Source organism: Elephantulus edwardii, unplaced genomic scaffold (assembly GCF_000299155.1).
Source record: "Elephantulus edwardii isolate Elephantulus edwardi_28Jun2011 unplaced genomic scaffold, EleEdw1.0 scaffold00015, whole genome shotgun sequence".
NCBI classification, from domain to species: Eukaryota; Metazoa; Chordata; class Mammalia; order Macroscelidea; family Macroscelididae; genus Elephantulus; species Elephantulus edwardii.
Window position 1 is genome coordinate 14,207,846 of NW_006399765.1, and position 21,573 is coordinate 14,229,418.

General features: G+C 39.0%; 1 protein-coding gene across 1 annotated transcript in view; it reads left to right on the forward strand.

Moving 5' to 3' along the window:
* TOP1 (topoisomerase (DNA) I) overlaps positions 1 to 21,573 on the forward strand; it is a 59,857-nt gene that overhangs the window by 16,780 nt on the left and 21,504 nt on the right. Inside the window, exons 5-11 of the mRNA XM_006881717.1 lie at positions 4,558 to 4,660; positions 9,859 to 9,982; positions 11,248 to 11,303; positions 13,806 to 13,901; positions 15,716 to 15,791; positions 18,067 to 18,161; positions 19,386 to 19,501. Coding sequence (XP_006881779.1) covers positions 4,558 to 4,660; positions 9,859 to 9,982; positions 11,248 to 11,303; positions 13,806 to 13,901; positions 15,716 to 15,791; positions 18,067 to 18,161; positions 19,386 to 19,501 — 666 coding nt within the window. The remainder of the gene's footprint in view (positions 1 to 4,557; positions 4,661 to 9,858; positions 9,983 to 11,247; positions 11,304 to 13,805; positions 13,902 to 15,715; positions 15,792 to 18,066; positions 18,162 to 19,385; positions 19,502 to 21,573) is intronic.

Genomic DNA, 21,573 nt, shown 5'->3' on the forward strand with positions numbered 1-21,573 from the left:
TCAAGTGAGCTTTCCCCAGGTGACACAGTATTTGAATCATATCTTTTTCACTGTTGAACCAGTTTTCTGCTAGTGTTTTGTGTTGTTGTGATGTGTCTCGTTGACATCAGTGTTTGCCTTATCTTTTGTGCTCCACCTCATCCTTGAATATGGTTAACAAGGAAATTTACAGGCTTGGCTTTTCACACAATAATGTATCTAGCTTTCCTTTGGAGAGTGAACTCTTCAATTCATATATTACTGATTTGACCACTTGGGGCTGACTCCTATTTGGCATCTAAACTTGTCATCCTGAATTTAGGCTAGTTTTTTAGGACTCAGTAACAGTTGGATCAAATTTTGCTCAATTTGTTTGATTCTAGAGCTTCTTATCCCTAGATATTTTATTTTCTCTCTGTCTAAGCAGAGGATTAGGACTGTAAAGCCAGAAGTAATTGTCTTGCTCTTTTTTTCCCTCCTAAAGACTTGACTTTTGGGAACATGGCTTTAAGAAAGTAAATTAAACATAACTTTGAAAAATTTTTTTTCTTATATGCTCTGACAAGAATGAACTCAACTAGCAGGAAGTATATCTTGTTTAACTTTGTTCAAGCATAAGAGAATAACATTTTCTGTAATAATAATAATAGTGACTTGTGGTCTAATGTCTTTGTTTGTTTACTGTAATTTGCCAGGGCCGCCAACAATGCCATTGCTCTCTGTTTATTTCCTTCTGGCCATTAGTAAGTGTAACGTGAAGCACTACCTCCTCCATCCTGTACCATCATTCCACTCTCTGCCATGCTCAAGCCTGTTGTTGCAGGCACTATCTCAGTTCATCTCGTTGGGTCTTCCTCACTTCTGCTGACAGCCTATCTTTGCCAGCCTGAATTTCTTGATTACCCCACCTACCACCTCCCATTAGAGCTTTGGTGGTCCTTACAGTCGGAGACAGGCAGTTTGAACCCACCATCTTCTCCGTGGTAGAAAAATGGTCCAAATTGTCTCTTGCCAGTTTACAGCTTCTGAAAACTTGCATGAGGATCATCTGTCTTTTTCCAACTTGACAGCAATGAGTTTATAGGAATATTAGATATAATTTATAGTTAGAAATATTATATGAGGCAAAAATGTCTTGGATTTAAAATACTTTTAGGTAAATAACAACATTGTGTGGATTTTTGCGTACTATGCAGCCTCCTACACCCCCTTGTACATGAGTAAGTTATATCTGGAAAATAGAGTGGTTGTGCCCAGTTCTAAAAATTAAAGATAATAGTATGTAAAACGTATCTTTTATAGAATAAACATATAGTAAGGGATAGCAGTTGTTTTCTCCTGTGAAATAGTAATACTTTACCTACCATTAGAGTATTAAGAAAATTGAGGCAATGCACATAAGGATCTTGGGATGATACTAGAACCTATATTGATGCTCTGCCATTGTGTCTTACAGTCACTGGATTGTTTTAATTACCTTCTTGTTATGTGCCCTCGAGTTGCCTATGATTCGTAGTGACTTTGTGAACAGTTGCTCTGAACCTTGACCTGTCCTGAGCCAGCTTCACCATCTCTAACACACCTAACCCCATTGCCACAGTCCATCTTAACCAAGATCTTCCTCTCCTGTGCTGACCCATGTCTTTAGCAGTGTGCTTTTAACTTAAAAATATTTGATGGTTTTGATTATCCCTCAGGATATAATTCTGAGTTCAATAGTAAAAGTATTTCTTTTCTTTTGGATGTTAACCATCAAGTCCCTATGTTAGTGAAAAGAGTTAATGCATGTGTTTTATGTCTCTGAAGACCCTTAATTTCAGATTGTCTTGCATCTTCATCTAGGATTTCTAAATGCTAGAAATAAGGGGAGATGGGAAATATTACCAGTGTTGTTGTTGTTACGTGCTGTCGAGTCCTTTGTGATTCATAGCGATCCTGTGTACAACAATCCTAAACCCTGCTCTGTCCTGTGCCCGTCGCATTGCCTCTGACACACTCATTCCGATTACTCCAGTCACTGAATCAATCCACCTCATAGAGGGTCTTCCCCTCCTGCACTGTCCCTCCACCCTCCCAAGCATGATGTCCTTCTCCAAGGAGACTGTCCCTCCTTCTTACATGTCCAAAGTATGTCTGATGAAGCCCCAGAATCCTTGCCTCCAAGGAGTAGCCTAACTTGTTAAAAAACGTCAACTTTACTGTTGTCAGATCAGTTCTTACTCCTAGTGACCATCTGATTCCAGAGACAGTAAGTAGAGCCTTAAATGGAGGCGACAACCTACCTTCTTTCTCTTTAGGAACTGCTGGTGCCTTCTAACCTCTATACATGTTATCCTTTGATTTAGCAGCACTTACTACAGACTGTACCACTAGAGCACAGCTCCCTATCATAGCCATTCTCATCACATTGCCATCTCATCTGAACCAATTCATAGCTGACCCTCAAGCATACTTCTAAGGCTTTAGATGGCATGAGAATAGATTACCCATCTTTCTTCCTCAGCTTGCTGGTAGATTTTGAACTGGCAAAGAGATGTGACCTTTGGGTTAGCAACACAAAACTCTATGGACTGTGCCACCAGGGCTCCCTCTCAGTAGCCGTCAGGCAAGTGGAATTTGTGAAGTCTCCTGGTGGTTTAATATGTGGTGGTTTGCAACTTCCATTTTCAGTCTGTCGGTCAAGTAATACACAGTTGGGTTTTTTGGTTCATTTGGTATTTTTGCATTTTTAAAATCCTTTTAGTGCCCAGTTCCTTTCTCCAAAACATTTTAACAGCATCTAACCTTAGATGGATCTAGATAAGGGGAAAGATGTTTAAGAAAAAGTAGCCTTAAAGGCTATTCGTATGCTGCTCACAGATTGTTCCACCATAAAGCATATCAATTTAATTTAGCTCAGCATGCCGTTAGTGGCTTTACTTTTCTCTCATATTTCTCTTCTGGCCAACATCTCTAGTCAGATGTTCCACTTAAATCTAACAGGATTTCAAATAGACACACTATTCCACTGGCCTCTTGATTTTTCACTGTCTTATTCTGCATAGCTTTTCAGTTTCTTTAGAAACCTTCACTTTCCCAATCACCAGGGCCCAAAGACTGTAGCCTGTGTGTTCCCAGAACCGGGTCTACTTCCATTTTCCTGAACGGTGTTTTTATGGTTTTTTTCTTTCCTTAGTCCATTTGCTGACACTTCCCCCCCTCCTTAAATCGCTACAAAAATTTCTAGCTAGCTATTTTGCTTCTGCCTACACTTTTCAATTAATCTTCCTTAAATGTGGCTTTTATTTTGTTCCTTTTCTCCTTGACATAGCTCTTTGTTATCCTAAGAGGAGGACACCCTGATTTTGGGCTAATTTTCCCGTTAACTAATCCTTGGAGCACAAGTCTTAATGTTAGGCTAGGCTAATCTCTTTGCTGTACTTTTAGGGTTTTGGGGTTTTTTGGTTTGTTTTTTTTTTAAAGAGTTTGGAAAAGAAGCCGCTTGCAGATGACGTTTATGTTTTTATTAAACATTTTAAACATGCACAGCAATGGGGCGGAGTAGTACAGTACACTCATGTATCCATCACCCTACTACAACAACTATCAAGTTTTTGCCAATATTTTATTAATTGACTCAACATTCTAAGCTGTTAGACTTCAGAGAGTTCTGATAGTTGGAGGGTTCTGATATTACATTGGGCTAATCCTAAGGATGCCGTGCAGATGCACATAAGGAATTGTTAAAGGGCAAGTAATACCAAATAGCCTTTTTGCACATATACTTTTCAATAACCTAAGCATTTGAGATATTTCTTTGACTTCCTAAATCAGCTCTACAAGATTGAGAATCTGCTGACATGGTTCTTTATTTACAGAAATAAACATTGATTGAATTTTTATTTGTTTCTTGCTGTGATGGAGTAATAGGGACAGTATTTAGCTTCCTGGTTTAAACAACTAGGAAACTGGGTAGAATACTCGAAACAACTGTTTTCAAACAAGGAAGAGCAGAATTATAATTCCTGAGAGATTGGATCCGATGGAGCCTAACAGAGGAGGATTTAACTATTACACCACCAGGACCTCTTGAATGGCCAGTAAACATGTGGGAGGTCACTTCCCATTGAACATGATTTAATCATCAAGGAAATGTCAGTTAAAACCATGGTTAAGATGTCATACACTTACTAGAATGAGTAAAATTAGATACCGAGGTCAGTTCACTTGAAGGCAGTAAGTTTTTAATGTTAGGTCAGCTGACCTTGATATCTCCTGAATTAAGGCTCTGATAAAGACTGTTCTTGAAAATCTGTGCTGAAGATTTTAATACTATGACCTATGCAGAAAAGTGTCAAACTGTTGCTTCCTTTCACAGTAGAATTTGCTCCTCCCCCTTTTAGCTTGTATGTAAAATGTCTTGGTTTTCGAATCAGAATAATGAGATGCCTTGTTTTGGAGTCTTGGTCACAAGGCCTTTTTCTTTCCTTCCAAATGTAATATTAAGGATACGAGATCTTTAAATACTTACTGTACATCTTGATCAGCTTGTCAAGGGGAGTGAGCTTCTTTTAAAGAATTGTTTTGTTGTGGTTGCAGATTCTCACAAACACAAAGATAAACATAAAGACCGAGAACACCGGCACAAAGAACACAAGAAGGACAAGGAGAAAGACCGAGAGAAGTCCAAGCATAGCAACAGGTAAGGACTGAATCAGCAGTGGGGAGGCTTGCCTGAAAACGGGTCTTCACTCCAGCCACAGGTATGAGTATCAAAGAAAAGCACAGTCTGTGGACTGTATATGATACTGTAACAGCTAAGAGAATGAATGGCCTTGGATAATTCAGGCTGCCATTGTTCAAATCACGATTTACAAAGCAAGTATGGTAAATTTTTCTTTTAACATATAAAAATAGTTTTTAACTAAGTCAGCTGTGAATTCATTGTTACACAAGATGGTATTTAGTCAAGTGTTCAGAGTGCTTTCTGTGCTACTAAAGTACCTGAATTTTTCTCCCTTGTATTTTGAAGGATATAAATTAAGGATCTTAATTTGGGCTTCAATAGTCTGTAAGCCCCTGAAATTATGTGTAAAAGATTGGGTGAGTGAAATTTTCTGGAGAAAGGTTTCTGGCTTTCATTAGACTAAAGATTTAGTGTCTATAAAGGCCCATGACCATCAGTGTGAGTGTTCTCAGTGTACTAGGTTTCATATCCCAAGAAGGTGTTTAGTTTTGCCCTGTATTTTGGCAGGACAGAGTAAGTGATAAAACATAAAGCCCTACTGTGCTTAGGACTATTTGTTGAATATGAAAACCCGTATTTTCATTTTCATTGAAAAAGATAACAATTCCTTTTCTCTAGTGTGGGGATGTTTCCTCACAAATAATTTGTTACGCTTTTAGGCCCATACCACTCAAGTATTTCTTACTGTGTGATAATCTCGTGTAAAAGTGCAGTGGGGGCTGCTGATACAGATTAGATGCTCTTGAATTGAATTATGCTCCTGACAGTCCATCTGGCCAACTAGAATTCCCATAGAGTTTTCTTTGCTCTGACCTCTAAAAAAATGATCACTAAGTGTTTGTCCCATGCAGTTGCTGGTGAGTTTGAACGACCCAACAACTGTTTAGCATCCAGGTATTTAACTATTGCCCCACCGGGGTATATTCAGGAAAGTGCTACTGTTGAGTTGAATCTGACTTAGAGCAACTAACTCTCCATTGGGTTTCCAACACGGGGAAATCTTTTTGGGAGGAGACTGCCCATCTTCTTGAATTGGGTTGGCACATTGGCTACAGTAGTGAACTTGTACAGCAAAGGTGGCACAGATCAGGCAGTGTTTTGATCTCCTGTACACAGGATTGCCAGGATGTCTTAATATTGTAATTGCTTCTACTTGTTTATATGCCTTATATGAACTCTATATATTGTCTGGCAATAGAGTTAAGAATTTCTCATATCCATGTTCCATTTCTTAAACCTAGAATAATACATGCTACTTAGTAGTATATAATTGCTGAATTAGTGAGATAGGGTGTATACAACATTTATTAGCTAGTCACATTCTCAGTCTTTTATAGGATATTTTCCTTTGACTATCCTGTTGTTCAGACAACTCTTTAAAAAATATGCGTCTCATATTCTTTAGACATAGAAGGGACCAGTCTCTGGAAGACATCCTGCTTATTAAAGTAGAGGGCCAGTTAAAAATAAAGCCTGTGATAATATAGATTGATAACAGGGTCGTCACAGTGGGCTCAGTCAAGCTCACGCCTGGCAGTGTTTGTAAGTGAGGCTGGATTGGGCAATGCTTCATTCTGTATGTACACACAACACAATAAAAAAACAACAAAAAAATCTCATTTTTCAGACAACTTTCTAGCCTTTCTGCCCTGTTGATAGCTTTGATAGTTGATAAAATTGTTGTTAAGTGCCATTGAGTCAGAACTGAATTACACCTGACCATCAGCGGGTTTTCAGAGACTCTAAAGATTCCCCAGTCTTTTTTCCACAGAGCAGCTGGTGGATTCAAACCTCATGCCTTTGGGTTGGTAGCACAAGTAGGTCACCAGAACTCCCTGCTGATGTGAATCTGGGAAAACTCGCTGGGGCATCAGCTGTTGAGTCCGTTCAGACTTGACACCAGTGAGTTGAGCTGACCTCACGTGATATTATCTAGCCACTTCCTTCTAGTAATCTCATCTTCTCCATATTAACAGATGCGTCACAGGGACTGAGGGGGGAGGGCCAATAAAACCTCTTGAACTGTGAACTGAATTGTTCTACAAATTATGAAGTTGTGTAGATTATAAAAGCATCATACTTTTCCAAGATAATTGCGTAAACAAATGCAGGAATTTCTTTCATTATTGTGTATTTGCGTATTTTCTTTACTTTTAATAAAAATACTTAAGAAAATAATAGCCTGTTTGTCTAAAGACACTGGAAAACCCTGGCCTGCATTTATGTTTACACATGACTAAATCTAGCCCTGGGTCTGTAATTCATATGTGAATAAGTTTAGGACCCATTTAACCAGATGATGTGTTGTAAGGAAGCTTTAAAATACTTCCTGTTTAGATCTCTGCTGTCATAGTAACTCTTTACAAAATAGCATGTATATTTGGTTATAGTCTAGTAAAATATTGTACACTGTGAAGTAAAGGGTAATTTTTGAATAAAAGTTGCTGTTAGTGGTAAAGAGCAGATTAGGAGAACGCATGGAATAGAGAGCAATATGAGACTTCTGCTAACAACAGGGAAATAGGGTGGGGAAGCAGATACTGTGTTCCTCCAAGTGATTGGGATTCATTTTTAAAAAGTTTGCTTTTGGAAATTTGATATTTAAGTATGTGCCACAGAGAAGTATGTTGGGGGTGTGTGTGTGTGTGTGTGTGTGTGTGTGTGTGTGTGTGTGTGTGTGTGTGTTTCCTTTTCCATCAGTGTCAATTCCTGGACTTTTTAAAACTTTTACTGTCGTTTCAGTCTTAATGAAGTCCCATCCTCCTGGCTAGATGGCTCGAGTTTCTGCTTATTTACAACCTAAACTCCTTTCTTGAATTGTTGCTGATTTTGTAACCTGACGTGTGTGACAGCAGATCCTCTGATCCACGCTGTGTGGCTCTCTGCCTAGCTGGATGCCCTCGTTCTCCCTTTTTGGCCTTTTGGGCAGCCAAATATGCTGGCCAGATCCCATTAGAACAAACTTCTTGGAATAGATTAAGATAAGGAGTTCATTGCTTGTAAAATTGACTTTTTTCCGAACTGAAGGTGCTAAGTGCAACAAATGGGAAATACAGCAGATGATGAGAAAGGGAAGAACCTGCTGGCCTCTTCAGCTGGGCTTGCTGTCAGCCATTCCACGTATGGGTAGACACCAACTTCATGACTCTTGAGTTTGAGCTCCCTTTTGTTAACCTGGTTGTTAACTACTTTTGTTAACTATGCTTGATGCCATGAGCAGTTTTTAAACTGCCTGTATTGTGTTGTTGTTAAGTGCCATCGAGTCGTAAGCGATTCATAACAACCCTATGAACGAAAGTCCTCGACACTTGTGTGCGTGACTTTTATCCTTTCTCCAGGTTCATAGGGTTCCCAGGGGCAAGCTGTTTACGGAAGTAGGTGCCACTCCTGCTTCCAAGCTTGTTTTAACTGTAGAGTGCCACCAGATACTGTCCACCGTGGGTAACCATTATTGCATTTGACACATCAATGTCACAGTGTTCAGCTTCACAGTGACCACAAGTTACCTCTGGACAGGAAGTGGACACACCAGGGCTATACGACCTAGAAGACTGAGCAAAAACAATGAAAAACAGGCCTGAGGGCCACGGATTAGAGTCACTCACCTTTGGCTTGGTAGCTTTGCTTTCGTTCCAGTAGGCCACTGCTTGTATTAGTGCAGTAAATAAAAGACATTCCAGTATTCCTGTTGCCTCAAACTATAGCTGTAATTTCTGCTTATAGTTTTCTTCATTTGTGCACATGTGTATTTTTATGTAGTCATTCTAAGGAGCCCTGATGGGATGGCACAGTGGTTAAGGATTTGGCTGTTAAGTGAGAAGGTTTAAACCTACTAGCTGCTTCTGTGAGAGAAAGATGGGTCAGTCTGCTCCCCTAAAGATGATAGCCCTGAAAACACTGCAACTGTTCGAGCCTCTCTTGTAGGGTGGCTCCAGGTCAGCTCCATGACAGTAGGTTGAGTAGGCATTTAATTTAACCTAAAATACGTGTTGGGCATTTTCCATGTATATTTCACAAATTAGTTACATAATTTACATATCAACATAATATGATCTCTATATTTTGTTACTCATTTAGAATCTATGTCATTTCTCCATACCCCTTTTCTTGTTTCTTGATACTGTGATGGAACACTAAAATGACTATATAATTTTAAATTATTTCCCCAAGAGAAAATTCCAGGAGCCAGATTCCATGGTCAGAACTTGGGAACTTTTTGATGACTCTTGTGTTGTAATGTCCTGTTTGCTTCCCAGAGGAGCACTGACTCTTTATAGCCCACTGGTATGTCCATAAAGCTATTGGAAAACAAGGCTTTTCAGCATTTAATGTATACTATTTCTTAATGCAACATGTCACAGAAGTCTTATCTAGAAATTGCTCCCTTTTCCTAGTTAAAACTAGAAGGAAATAGCAAACATATCGAGCTATTGATGCCACCGTGCTCTGGTTTATGTATATTATGTCCAGCTTGGAACCATCAGATGCGTATTCATAAGTTGCTTTCTTTTCCCTCTTCATAGTACAATACTCAGGGTAAGAGTTTTCTTTGTGGGTTTTTTGCTGGTAGAATGCTTACAGTAGGCTTACTATATACATTCTTAAAAGTCACTTTACAAAGAAGTCCTGGATGTGTTTAGAATGTAGGTCTAGCCAAGAGCCTCTACTGGAACCTCCTTTGTTGTAGTTATGTGCCATCAAGTCAACTGCCGCTCATTATTACCTTCTGAAGAACAGATCTGATTTGCCCTATCTTGTGCCATCCTCACCATCTCCAGTATATGCTAGTGCACCGAGTAACTGTAGCTTTTCATTTCTACTTCTGGTTTTCTTCATTTTTGTGCATGTGTGTATTTTTACATAGTTGTCATTGAGCCCATTGTTCAGGAACTGTCTGTCTGTCTTGTTGAAGGTCTTCCTTCCTTCTTACTAAGAAGAGGATATGTTCTTATTCCACCTTTCCTTAAATCCATTTCATGTTGTCCTTCTCCAAGAGTTGGCCCTTCCTGCACCTCCATTAGGGCTGCTCATTTAAAGTATTGTTGCATTTCTATGGTTGATGTTATCTTAGAATGTCTTGTGAATTGATCGTATGAAATGATACCCTGTAGTCCCTACCTTGGTTAATAACCCTTGTGTCTTGTTTTTCATAGTGAACATAAAGATTCTGAAAAGAAACACAAAGATAAGGAGAAAACCAAACACAAGGATGGAAGCTCAGAAAGGCACAAAGACAAACATAAAGACAAAGACAAGGAGAAACGAAAGGAGGAAAAGGTACAGAACTTTCTATACAGAAGAACAAGTTTTGGTTTGTTTGTTTTTTAAGTGCAGTTAATAAAAGCACCTTCATTGTACAGTAACTCCCTCTTCTTTATGATAGGATTTGTTGGCTTTTAAGTGAAAAGATTTAGGACACTTAATCAACTATGGTCATGAACTATGAAACTAAGCCGTTTTATATAAAATGAAATGTGTATGAATGTATGAAACACAAAGTACAAGTACAAAATATGTATATGACTGATTATATGTAAACAAAGAAAAGTGAAACTGAGTTTTTTAATATTCTTCATGTTATCAATCTATTCATGTAATTACCATAATTGATTTTTATGACAAATGGATAAAGTGAAGATACCTATTTCTAAAGATACCTATTTTCTTTGGGGGGCGGGGAATATATTATTTCTGGGATAAGGACAAATGTCATATTGATCCTCCATTGGTTGGTTCTTTGTGGATGAAAGTGTGGTTGTGCTATTGCCCTTTGTAGCTGGTGGTGGTATCATCATAAGCTGTGCAAGCATTCTTAGAATGACTGAGCTTGTGCGGCCAGATGTATTTAGTACTCTAGGTGAATTTTTTTAAGAGATTGCTTTTACTTTTCTTTTTTAATCATTGCATTTAACACTTGGTAAATTCAAACAGTATGAAGTGGGAAATGGAATGGGCAGGGGAGCATCTCATCCCTTGTTCACTGTCAGTCCTCCATCCTGTTTCCCACTTCTCTTTTGTATCCTGCAGTGATACTCTTAGGTAGGCGTGCCTGTGTGCGCACTTGCTTGTTGCTGTGAAGAGTTTTGAAAGGTAGAATTTTTGGTAACTCTAGGAAGTGGAAAATTGAAGAGGAGGAGGAATTTTAGGAACTTAACCTGAATCAGAGCAGGCTGGAAATAGTACACTTTTCCTTTTGGGGTCTTGGTGGGGGGTGGTGGTGGAGGGTTTGTTTGTTTCCTCTCTCATTGCCAATGGTGGATCCTTGGGAGGTGAAGTATATTTACTAAGGGAAGGGGACCTATGATCATTGAAAGGTAAAAATTTGGAAGAGAAATATTTCTAATGAATTGGGCAAGTACTCACTCTGAAGTATTTTCAATGACTTGTGTCAGGAAAATGTCAAGTTTACCCATGCCATTTTGCTAACAACAGCCAGCCTGGTTCCCCAAGACTTGAAGTCAGTCATTCTTAAATAGGAGAGATGCTGCTTCAGAGTTTATTCTTTTAAGATATTAACCAATTACGGTTGTTTCACTTTTTAGATTAAAGCTTCTGGGGATGCAAAAATAAAGAAGGAGAAGGAAAATGGGTTCTCCAGGTAAGATTTCTGCTGCTCCTGTGGCTTCTCTTGTCTCGGTAGATGCCCAGCAGGCCAGCTGCCTGCTTGCGGCATTGTCTGAACTTCCTTAAAACATACTGACTTGATTGCTTGGTTCCGTGGAAGTCAGTAGTGAAAGCACTTGGTCTCAGCCAATGCGGACATTTCTGCAGTCTTTTAATGACACTGCTCAGCACATTTTCCAGATAGTTATTTTGCACCGATAAAGTTAACAGTAAGATATTTTAAAGTAAAGCGAAAATAGGCATTTCATAAAACTCTTCCTTTAAAATGGACAATTTTTAAATATAGTCACAAGATTGTGAGATTCAGCCCTGAATCTGGAACATTTTCATCAACCCCCAGAAAACTTCAAGGCCATTAGCATTCACTTTTCGGCTCTTCAGTTTTTGGCCATATAGTGGATTTTAAGTCTGCACACACAGTTCACTGTGAGTTCAGGTGTGTATAATACTATTATAGATGTACTTTAGCTGAATTTCAAATAGAATTCTTGCACTCAACTTAATTTTCAAATTGATAGAAAGTACATACTTTCTTGAAAATTGCCTTTCCTGCATGTTCTCCTTAGTAATACTCTGAGGCTCATGTACACTGCTTGACCTACATTTTAGGGAGGTGTATAGATTTGGATAGGAATACATTATATCTTTTCTGTAATGAACGGGAAAATAACACACAGCCTAGAGGTCACACTTTTTTTTATGTTCTTTCCTCAACAGCCTCAACCCCCCCTAAAATAAACCTTTCAGGTTCCCACTAGTTTTAAAATCTGTTAAGTTTGTGACTGCTTATATTCAATCCAGTGAATGAGGGATAAATTAATAGAAGTTGTTGGAAATGTATGCATTATTAACAGGCAAAATGCTGGGAGAGATTTTCTTCCTCAAAATACTGAAGTGTGCATTTAATTAGAAATAATAACTAACTACGTTGAGGCTTTTAGCTAACAAACGTGGGTTCCCTTTGTAAGAACCTTTTGTAACTGTTCTGGGAAATACAGAGTAATGAGATTTAGAGAAGCAGGAGATCTTGTCCCCACCCTAAGAATTCTCTGATTTCTCAGGTGAAGTTGGCATAGAGTAATTAGTATATACATAGATACCTCTATTCGAGACTGCTTAGGACATGTACTAAACTAAGGTTTAAGTAGACACTGTGTGTAACCCTGGTTTCAGTTCTTGACATTCTAGTTAGACCCTTGATTGGGAACCCAATCCCCAACAGTGGTTTCTGTATTCAGTTCACTGGACAGCTTGCTAGCCTGCATGTAGGTCTTCAGAGGAAATCAAATGCTTTACTGGAACAGATTTCTGTTACTTTGTTTCAGGACTTGATTGTTTGAAACCCTTTCCACATTTTTAACTTTACTCATGACGGTAATAGAGAGCTCTTATGGACTAAGGGCAAGAAGCTCTTTGCACTGCTAAAAGCACGCAGCACAAATCCACCAGTTTCTCCACAGGAGAAGGATGCTCATTCTCCTGCTGTGCGATTTAAAGCCTCTGAAAACCCGTGAGCAGGGTCAGTTACGGCTCTACAGCACACAGCACCAGCATCATGACAATAAAAGGACCCAACATTTACTTAGCTTGTTAAGAGCTTTTGGAGATTTTTTTACTTGGATGATTTACAGTGATTTCACTAGGAGGATGCAGATGGGAGAGACAGATACGGAAGTTGTCACTTGGGGAGTGTACTAATAATAAGGAAAGCTAATAACTAAATATTCAGTTCTGATATTAGCAAGGGAAGAGTCCACAATGCTTGTTTTAAATAAGGAGGAAAGGTCTGCTTTCATGAATGGGTTGGGTTTTCTTTGGCTGCTGTCTTCTTGTCTGACGGTGTCAGAAATGGTAAGGTAGTTTTGTGTAGGAAGACAGGCCATTCCTATAGGAGATGGAAGCTGAGATTCTGAAGAAATGTGTAGGCCAGGGTATTAACTGTGGGTATGCTAAGTCCTGGTTCTGATGGGAATTTTACTTCCTTCCTCTCCTGTTTCTTTCGGGGTCAAAATAGTTGTCTAGCCCTGTAATTTTTTTGTTTTATTTACAGGAAACCTAGTTAAAAAAAGAAAAAAAGGGTGATGAGGCATTCCTGGGTGTAATGTGAAGCCCCTACCACAATAGCATGTTTCTAACAATGGATAGACTTGGCTTAGAATTATTTGTTTGTTCTGGGCCTCTTGTCTAGAGTGTCCTTGTCCTTTGTCCTAAGTCTGTCAGCTTGGTTATTTTATTTTTCATGTAACTGGATGTACACTTGCATTGTTGACAAATTTTTAGGACTGTAAAGTTACCAACTTTGGAAAACAAATTTTGCTCTTTACTTCAACTAAAGACTGTAGTTTAGCTTTAGCTTTATTTTATTGTTTTCTTTTTATCAGCTGATTTGTTGGGTGATTTATTTTTCCATACTTTGTGTTATTTGATGGTAGTGTATTCTCTCACTCCTTATTGACTAGTACTTTTTTCTGTTTAGTCCACCACGAATTAAAGATGAGCCTGACGATGATGGGTTTTTTGCGCCTCCTAAAGAAGATATAAAGCCATTGAAGAGACCTCGAGAGGAGGACGAGTGAGTATTTATTATTTGACTTTTGAGTCAGAAGTTATTTAAAGAATAAATATTGTGTGTCTGCAGTGTACTGGAAAAAAACCTAGATTGATTGACTGGCAGTCTAGGTGACTGATTTCTCTTGGAATTATGTATGAAAAGTGAGGTTTTCAATGCAGATAAGTAGTACACCTAAGATTTAAATGGAAAATATATAGCTGTATTAAAAAGATGTTATACATTATTGTATATATCTCAAATGCCATAGAATCTCAGAAAACATTTAAATTAACAGCCTACTTCAGAGAAATTTTTATGACTAAAGCAATTTCCTTATAAACTGTGCTTGTCAACACATTCTAAGGGAAATTTCAGTGTGTTGTTGTTATGTGCCGTCAAGTCACTTGCGACTCATAGTGACCTTATGCACAACAGCCCTAAACCTTGCTCTGTCCTGTGCCAATCGCACTGCCTCCAACACACCCATCCCAATTATCCCAGTCACTGAATCAATCCACCTCATAGAGGGTCTTCCCCTCCTGCATCGTCCCTCCACCTTCCCAACATGATGTCCCCCTCCAAGGACCTCTCCCTCCTTACAACATGTCCAAAGTATGTCAGACGAAGCCCCAGAATCCTTGCTTCCAAGAAACAGCCTGGCTTAACCCTCTCAAGGATGAATCTGTTTGTTTTCTTAGCAGTCCTTGGTGTATTCAATACTCTTCTCCAGCACCACAGCTCAAAGGCATCAGTTCTCCTTCTATCCTCCCTAGTCATTGTCCAACTCTCTGATGCTGCATAACAAGTGATTGCAAAAACCGTGGCCTGTATCAGACTCACCCTAGTCTCCAGAGTGACACCATTACTCTTCAGTACATCCACTTCCAAAATAGCAGGCCTCTGAAAACTTTATGTACAACAGAACACACATAGACTAACAGAGAGGGCAACTGAACTAGAGCTTTCAAGTATGGAAATACAAAAGAAGAGGAACAGTTGTAAGCAGACGTTAGTGATTGGAACATGGAATGTGAGAACCATGAATGTAGGAAAATTAGATATTGTTAAGAAATAAATGGACGCATAAATATTGACACACTAGGCGTTGGTGAGATGAGATGGACCGGCATGGGGCATTTTGAGTCAGATGATCATATGATATATTACTCTAAAGATGTAAAGGTGAGAAAAAATGGGGTGGCTTTCATAGTTAAAATAGTAATTTCTAGATCCGTCTTGAAGTACAACATTGTGAGTGACAGGATAATATCCATATGCTTACAAGGAAGTCCAGTGAATACCACTATCATTCAGATATATGCACCAACAACTAGAGCCAAAGAAGAAGAAATAGATGATTTCTACCAACTTTTACAGTCGGAGATCGATCGAACATATAATCAACACACTCATCACCCCAAAAGGGGGCGGGAGCACAACACACCCGGACTCCTCTCTCAGGCACCAGGATGTCAGATCTTCGCACTGGACATAAGGCCAAGGACTCAGGGGAGGGACCAGAGAGAAAGAAAGCTAAAGAAGCTTTATTAAGTGGGCTCCTGGGCGGGATTCCTTGGTCTGGAGAGAGACACAGACCAGGGGAAAACCGCCTAAAGTTAGATTTTTATGTTACTGTTCTAAATAACTATTGGTCCTTAGTATTTCTTCCTGTTTACTTCTTCTGCTCTGGTTGTCCTGACTAGGATGCCCAGCTACAAAGAAAAACCACTCTTACCTGCCTTGGAGACTTCTAAAAGTTTGGAGTTCCCAGTCTTGTGGGCAAGAATTTCACAGTCACAGTTGTGTTAACCATATGTTCATGTCCCCTTTTCTAGTGCTGAGTATAAACCTAAGAAAATTAAAACAGAAGATAACAAGAAGGAGAAGAAACGAAAGCTAGAGGAAGAAGAGGTTAGTAAATAAACTTAGGCCCATTGGGGCTTAAACGTGCAAGTGGAAGGTTTTCATGAAGAGACAATTTTAAAGGCAAATAGATTTTAGAAATTTATTGGTCTGTTATGTTGGTGACAATGGTAAAACCTGTACACAAAAGTGATGGCTTTGACATCATTCGTTTTGGTTGGTTTTTTCACATTCATTATACTTTGTGTATATTTGTGTCTGGTTCAGTTTCTGAACGGTGCTGTCCTGTGGGTTAATTTTGGGTTGCTGTTTGTCATTGTTGGTTTGAATCATTAGTTTTAAGCTCTCTCCCAAGAGAAGTGCTTACATTAATTCCAACCAGCAGTGACTCTTCATCTTCCTGGGTGTCTGCTCCTAGCTATACAGCTAACTGCGATGTTTGAGGAGATATGCCATCTTCATTACAAACAGAACTATTGACAGGAAACCAGAATGCGGCTTGGAGCTCTGAAGAATTTCCCCCTAACTATGTTCTTTATTGCTTTCTTCTATTTAATGAAGTTTCCTTGTTCTCTCACTTTGGGTAACCATCCTGGGACAGAGGTTGAAATCCAAGCAGCTTACCACAACTCCTCATCTGGCCATACAGACCTTCTCTTCATCTTGTGTCTCTCGTCTCTAGCTCATCTTGTCTTAGTCATCTTAGCCTCCTTTGGTTTTTACTCCAGACTACCCCCTTTGGAGCTTCACCGCTTTACAGAGCATATGCTGTTCCTTCCATCTGAAGTAGAGACATGCTTTCTTGCTTCATTCTTCACCTAGCTCGTGACCTTTGTTAAAATTTCATTTGGGTTCAGGTGCTTTTCTTGGAGTCATACTCAGTGTTACAGTAGGCTTGAAGTAAAGTAATAGACTCTTCTTTTGACATTTTCTTATACTGAAGAGTTGTTATAAAGTAACTAAAGAAAACAGTGCCAGAAATTCATGCATTGTCCTGAGAAGGAAGAGTGAAGTGAGTGCTCAGTTTTTACTGTGCATTTCAGGTTAGCCACTGGCTTAGGTAAAGTTAAGGGCTTGAAATGCTAGGACAAAGATGATAATGAGGATTTAGAGTAATGGGGTTTAGACTACAATCTGTGAGAGTAATAGTAGCCATAAAACTGATCCTTACAGTTCAGTATACTGAGTGCATACTGTGTGCCAAGCACTACTTCATGTTTAATACCATATAATTTCTTAAAAGAAAACTAGAACTGTTATTATCTCCATTATACCAATGTAGAAACTGAGATATGGATAAATGAACTCTTTTGCTTATGTTCAGACAGCTACTACGTGCCACACCAGGACTTGAATATACACAGTGTCTGTCCAGAGCTGGCCCATTGTCTACTGAGTTACTATGCTTTCTGTGCAATTGCTGACTCTTCAGGCTGGGAGGAAGAAAATAAAGATCTTTAAAGAAATAATAGCAAGATTAGTTGATAAGTTGGATCAAAACTACCATCTTTGCTATGTGAGACTTAATATATACTAACTTAAATTATCTTGAATAGTAAGGGCGAAGAAAAATACTTTGCAGAAGAGTTTAGATTCCATTAAGCAGAACATTACCTGTTTTGTTGTGTATCTGTTAGGGAAGGTGTGGATGTGTAGATTGTGTGATTGCATTTGTTTATGTTTGGTCCTCTGTTACTGTACCACTCTCTCTGATCAGATTTTCTGATCAGTCACTATGATTTGGGTCACAATTAAAAAAGGAGTCATAAAGAAATGCCACTAATGGCATTAGTAAGCATTTTAGGATCTCCTAGGTAATCTATCTGGTGGTCACTGTATCCTGCCTTGTATGTACAGGCAAAAGTGATAGACTAGAAAGCCCCAACTAGAATGAACGAGGAATACCTTTTTCAAATTTAGTATTCGTACCCAGTATCTAAGATTCACTATTGTATAGTATTGGGATAGGTTTAAAGGTAATTAGACTTAAAAATAAATGAGGATAACATTCTGAGGATTGATGTCTGAACAGTGGCTTTGAGACTCCCCTGATGTTAAAAAATAGTTTCCCTGGTTCTCTGGAGTGAATGGGTTTTTAAATCACTTTTTTCCTCAAGTGAATGTGAAACATGTCTGGGAAGCTTGGGAAGTAGTGCTTTAGAGCCAAGTATTAGTCCCTTTTATTCATTAGTCAACAATGAAATTTTACCTCAGAGCTTCAGGTCGATTATATGCAAACCCGGTTTTTCTTCCTTACAGTTCCTCGAAACTAGAAGTGTGATTGGTCTTTATTTAAGTACTTTCTCACCCTGTTTCTTTGTAGGATGGTAAATTGAAAAAACCCAAGGATAAAGATAAAGTTCCGGAACCAGATAAGAAAAAGAAGCCGAAGAAAGAAGAGGAGCAAAAGTGGAAATGGTAACGTCTTAGCACTGGGTTGACGTGCCAGCACTTCTATTCCAAAACCTAAATAAATGAGAGTTACTATGGTGTATATCCTCAGCCTCAACTAGTTATGATCTACACAGTCAAATGCCTTTGCATAGTCAGTAAAGCACAAATAGACATTTTTCTGGTATTATTTACTTTCTCTGACCTTAGCAATGATATCTGTGGTGCCATGACCTCTGTAACTCCTGCTTAAACTTCTGACAATTCCCTATCTGTGTACTCTTCTGGTCGTTTTTGAATGATCTTCAGCCTAAATAGAGAAATCTTTCCAATGTTTTGAGCATGCTTTACCTTGAATTCATTCATCTTATTGTAGTAAAGTATAACAAAAGTTTACTTTCTAAGAGTACAATTCAGTGTGTCAATGATGATGATGGGGGATGTGTGTGTGCCATCAAATCAGATCTGACTGGTACAGGAGGAGATTGTTCCTCCTTCTCCAGCAGAGCATATGATGGATTCGAACCGTGTGCCTCTGGGATGGCACTGCACATTCTTGCCACTAGGGCACCAGAGTTCTCTAAGAGTACAATTCAGTGTAACACACTTTTCATTTGTACAGTTGTTACCGTTGATTTACTGACATCAGCTGATTGAGAGACATGTTTTCCTGTGTTAACTGTGGGTTAGTGTTGGATGAATCACAGCATCTGTTAATAAATTTAAATGGTACAGTTTTAATAGAGCACTTCAAACACAATGAAAGGGGGAATTATGAAAGTTAGTCTTAATTATAAAATACTGGAGTTGATAGGAATATGAAATCCAGTCCCAGGACAAGGGAAATATGTCAATCTGAATCCCCTCAGGTTGCTGTGGATAGACACCTTGCAAGAGCTGTCACGCACGTGTGCATCAAGGTGGACCTGATTTAAATTTGGAGAAAATACTGTTTATCTACTTTAACTGTCTTTCCATTTTTATTACTAGTGCTTGTGTTATTGATTTGTATTTCCCTCTATCCACTCATTTATTCCATGTTACTTGTGATCGTTGGCTTTTTCAAAGTGCGGGATATTGCTTGGTTGACCTGTGGTGGTTATTTTGATTATGTCTCTGAATTTGGAACCCGTAGTCATTCCAGAGCACAGAGCCGTTGAATAAGTAATTATTTTGTCCTTTAACAGGCTGTAATCTCGGTTTCAGGGAGCTGATCTAAAACAAGGTATTGTGTCCTTATTTTTTTAAAAGGTGGGAAGAAGAGCGCTATCCTGAAGGCATTAAGTGGAAATTCCTGGAACATAAAGGTCCCGTATTTGCTCCACCATATGAGCCTCTTCCAGAAAATGTCAAATTTTACTATGATGGTAAGTTACTCTAAAGTTGTCAACTTTTAACCAAGGAAAGAGTCTGTTTCTATTTAAGGATAGAAAAAAGGAATGAATATTGTGCTGTTTGATCCTTTTTTACTATTTTGTTTTATTGTCATTGTGTAGTTTTGTGAAAGAGACATCAGTCACTTCATTCTACATTAACTTTTTTTTTTAAATTTTTACTTTTATTTTTATTTTTTGTGCATGTACCGTCAAATCTGATCTGACTGGTACAGGAGGAAATTGTCCCTCCTTCTCCGGCAGAGCATCTGGTGTATTTGAACCGTGTACCTTTGGGATTGCAGTACAGCTTCTTGCCACTAGACCACCAGAGCTCCCCTTATATTAACTCTTAAAGGTCCATTTGGTGCTTGGAAGAAGTGCTGTGAGAAAGGAGGCATTAGTATATGGTTAGTTTACATGGTCCCAAAAATGTTTCACATGGCTCCCAGTATACTGTCCAAAGACTGAAAGTTTTTGACAGAATTTTTCTAGATCACTGCTCTTTGCAGAAAACTCAATTGATAAAGTTTTCCTTGAATGGAGGTATATTTTCTTGGTCATAAAATATGCTGGCGTGCTGCTGATCGCTAGAAATAGTACTAGTATTTGGTTAAGGGGTAAATAATCACCTAACAGCTTCTAGGTGGCCTGCTGTATACAATGAGAAACACCTGCCTTTGCTAGCTCAGTAGTCAGATCTGATGAGCTGCACTGGAAAAACATCTCCCCATGCCATGTCCGTGTCCCGTGCCGTTCCCCCCCCCGCTTAAGAACCCTCAGATTGTTTCTTGCCAGTATTTTTGCCTCCTGGAGTAAAGGATTTGAGATGTGGCTATAGCAGTACTTAAATGGTAGTGAGCAGCTAATTTCCCTCACTTCAGGCTTTCTGTCCACAAATGGCTAGAGTATTATTCCTGAGATGTGTATGTAACTCGGGTTCACCAGAGAGGCTCTGAGCTCTGTTACTAGATGAGGGTTGTGAACTACATGGTCTGGTAAAGAGACACTGAAAATCACCTAATAGAACTGTTGAGAAGCAGCAGTACTAACTCTACAAGAGCTCAGTTATACCCCGCAGCAGTCCTCAGGGCCACAAGATTGTTCCACATCTCACATGGTAGTTAATACTCCAGACCTGAGTCTCCCAGTGAGGAAAGTGCCAAACTGGAATTCCTTTTGTAAAGTTATACATAATGTGCTTTTGTTCAGATACCTAAAGACCGAACAGTGAACAGCTCTAATTACTGTATTCCCTAATATCCTTACCATTTAACAGCAACCCATAGCTTCAGTTTACAGGTAAACATTGACTTCTTTTCTTAAAAAAAAGCAAAAATTATTATGTTAGGGTTTTTTTATTATTCTGATTTACTTACTAAGTTTGAATACATTGTTTTTCTCAAAAGATCCTTTCCATTCCCTTCACCCCACCCACCCGTCGAATTGTGCAACCCCATGGTTAACACCCTACCAGCCCCATCCTCACCCCTCTGTTTCCACCCTCCCCACTTTGGATCCTTATACTCATTCTGCAGTAAGGGTTTTTTTGGTGTGGGTTTTGGGGTTTTTTTTATAGTATTTGTCCTTGTGGGACTGAGTTAGTTCACTCAGCATAATGCTCTCCATTCCCTCCCAAGTTAGGTAGTCATTTACAAAATGATTGCTCCTATGTGCTGTGTAGTATTCCATTATCTGAATGTACTACAACTTCTCAGTCCATTTGTTTGTGGTTGGACATCTGGGCTGTTTCCATGTTCTTGCAATTGTGAATAATGTTTCTTGAACATTGGTGTACAAGTTTCCTTTGGAGTCTCAGTTCTCATTTTCTTGGGGTATATTCCAAGCAATGGAATAGCTGGATCATATGCAATTTCTATGTTCAGCTTTCTGAGGAAGTGCCAAACTGCCTTCCAGAGTGGTTGTACCATTGTACAATTCCACCAGCAATGCAAACGAGTTCTTGTCTCACCCCAGCCTCTCTAACATTTATTACTTGCAGTCTTATTAAACTTTAAACAATTCTTTCTGTTAGCCATTCAGCACAAGGTAGTTCTGACAGCCTC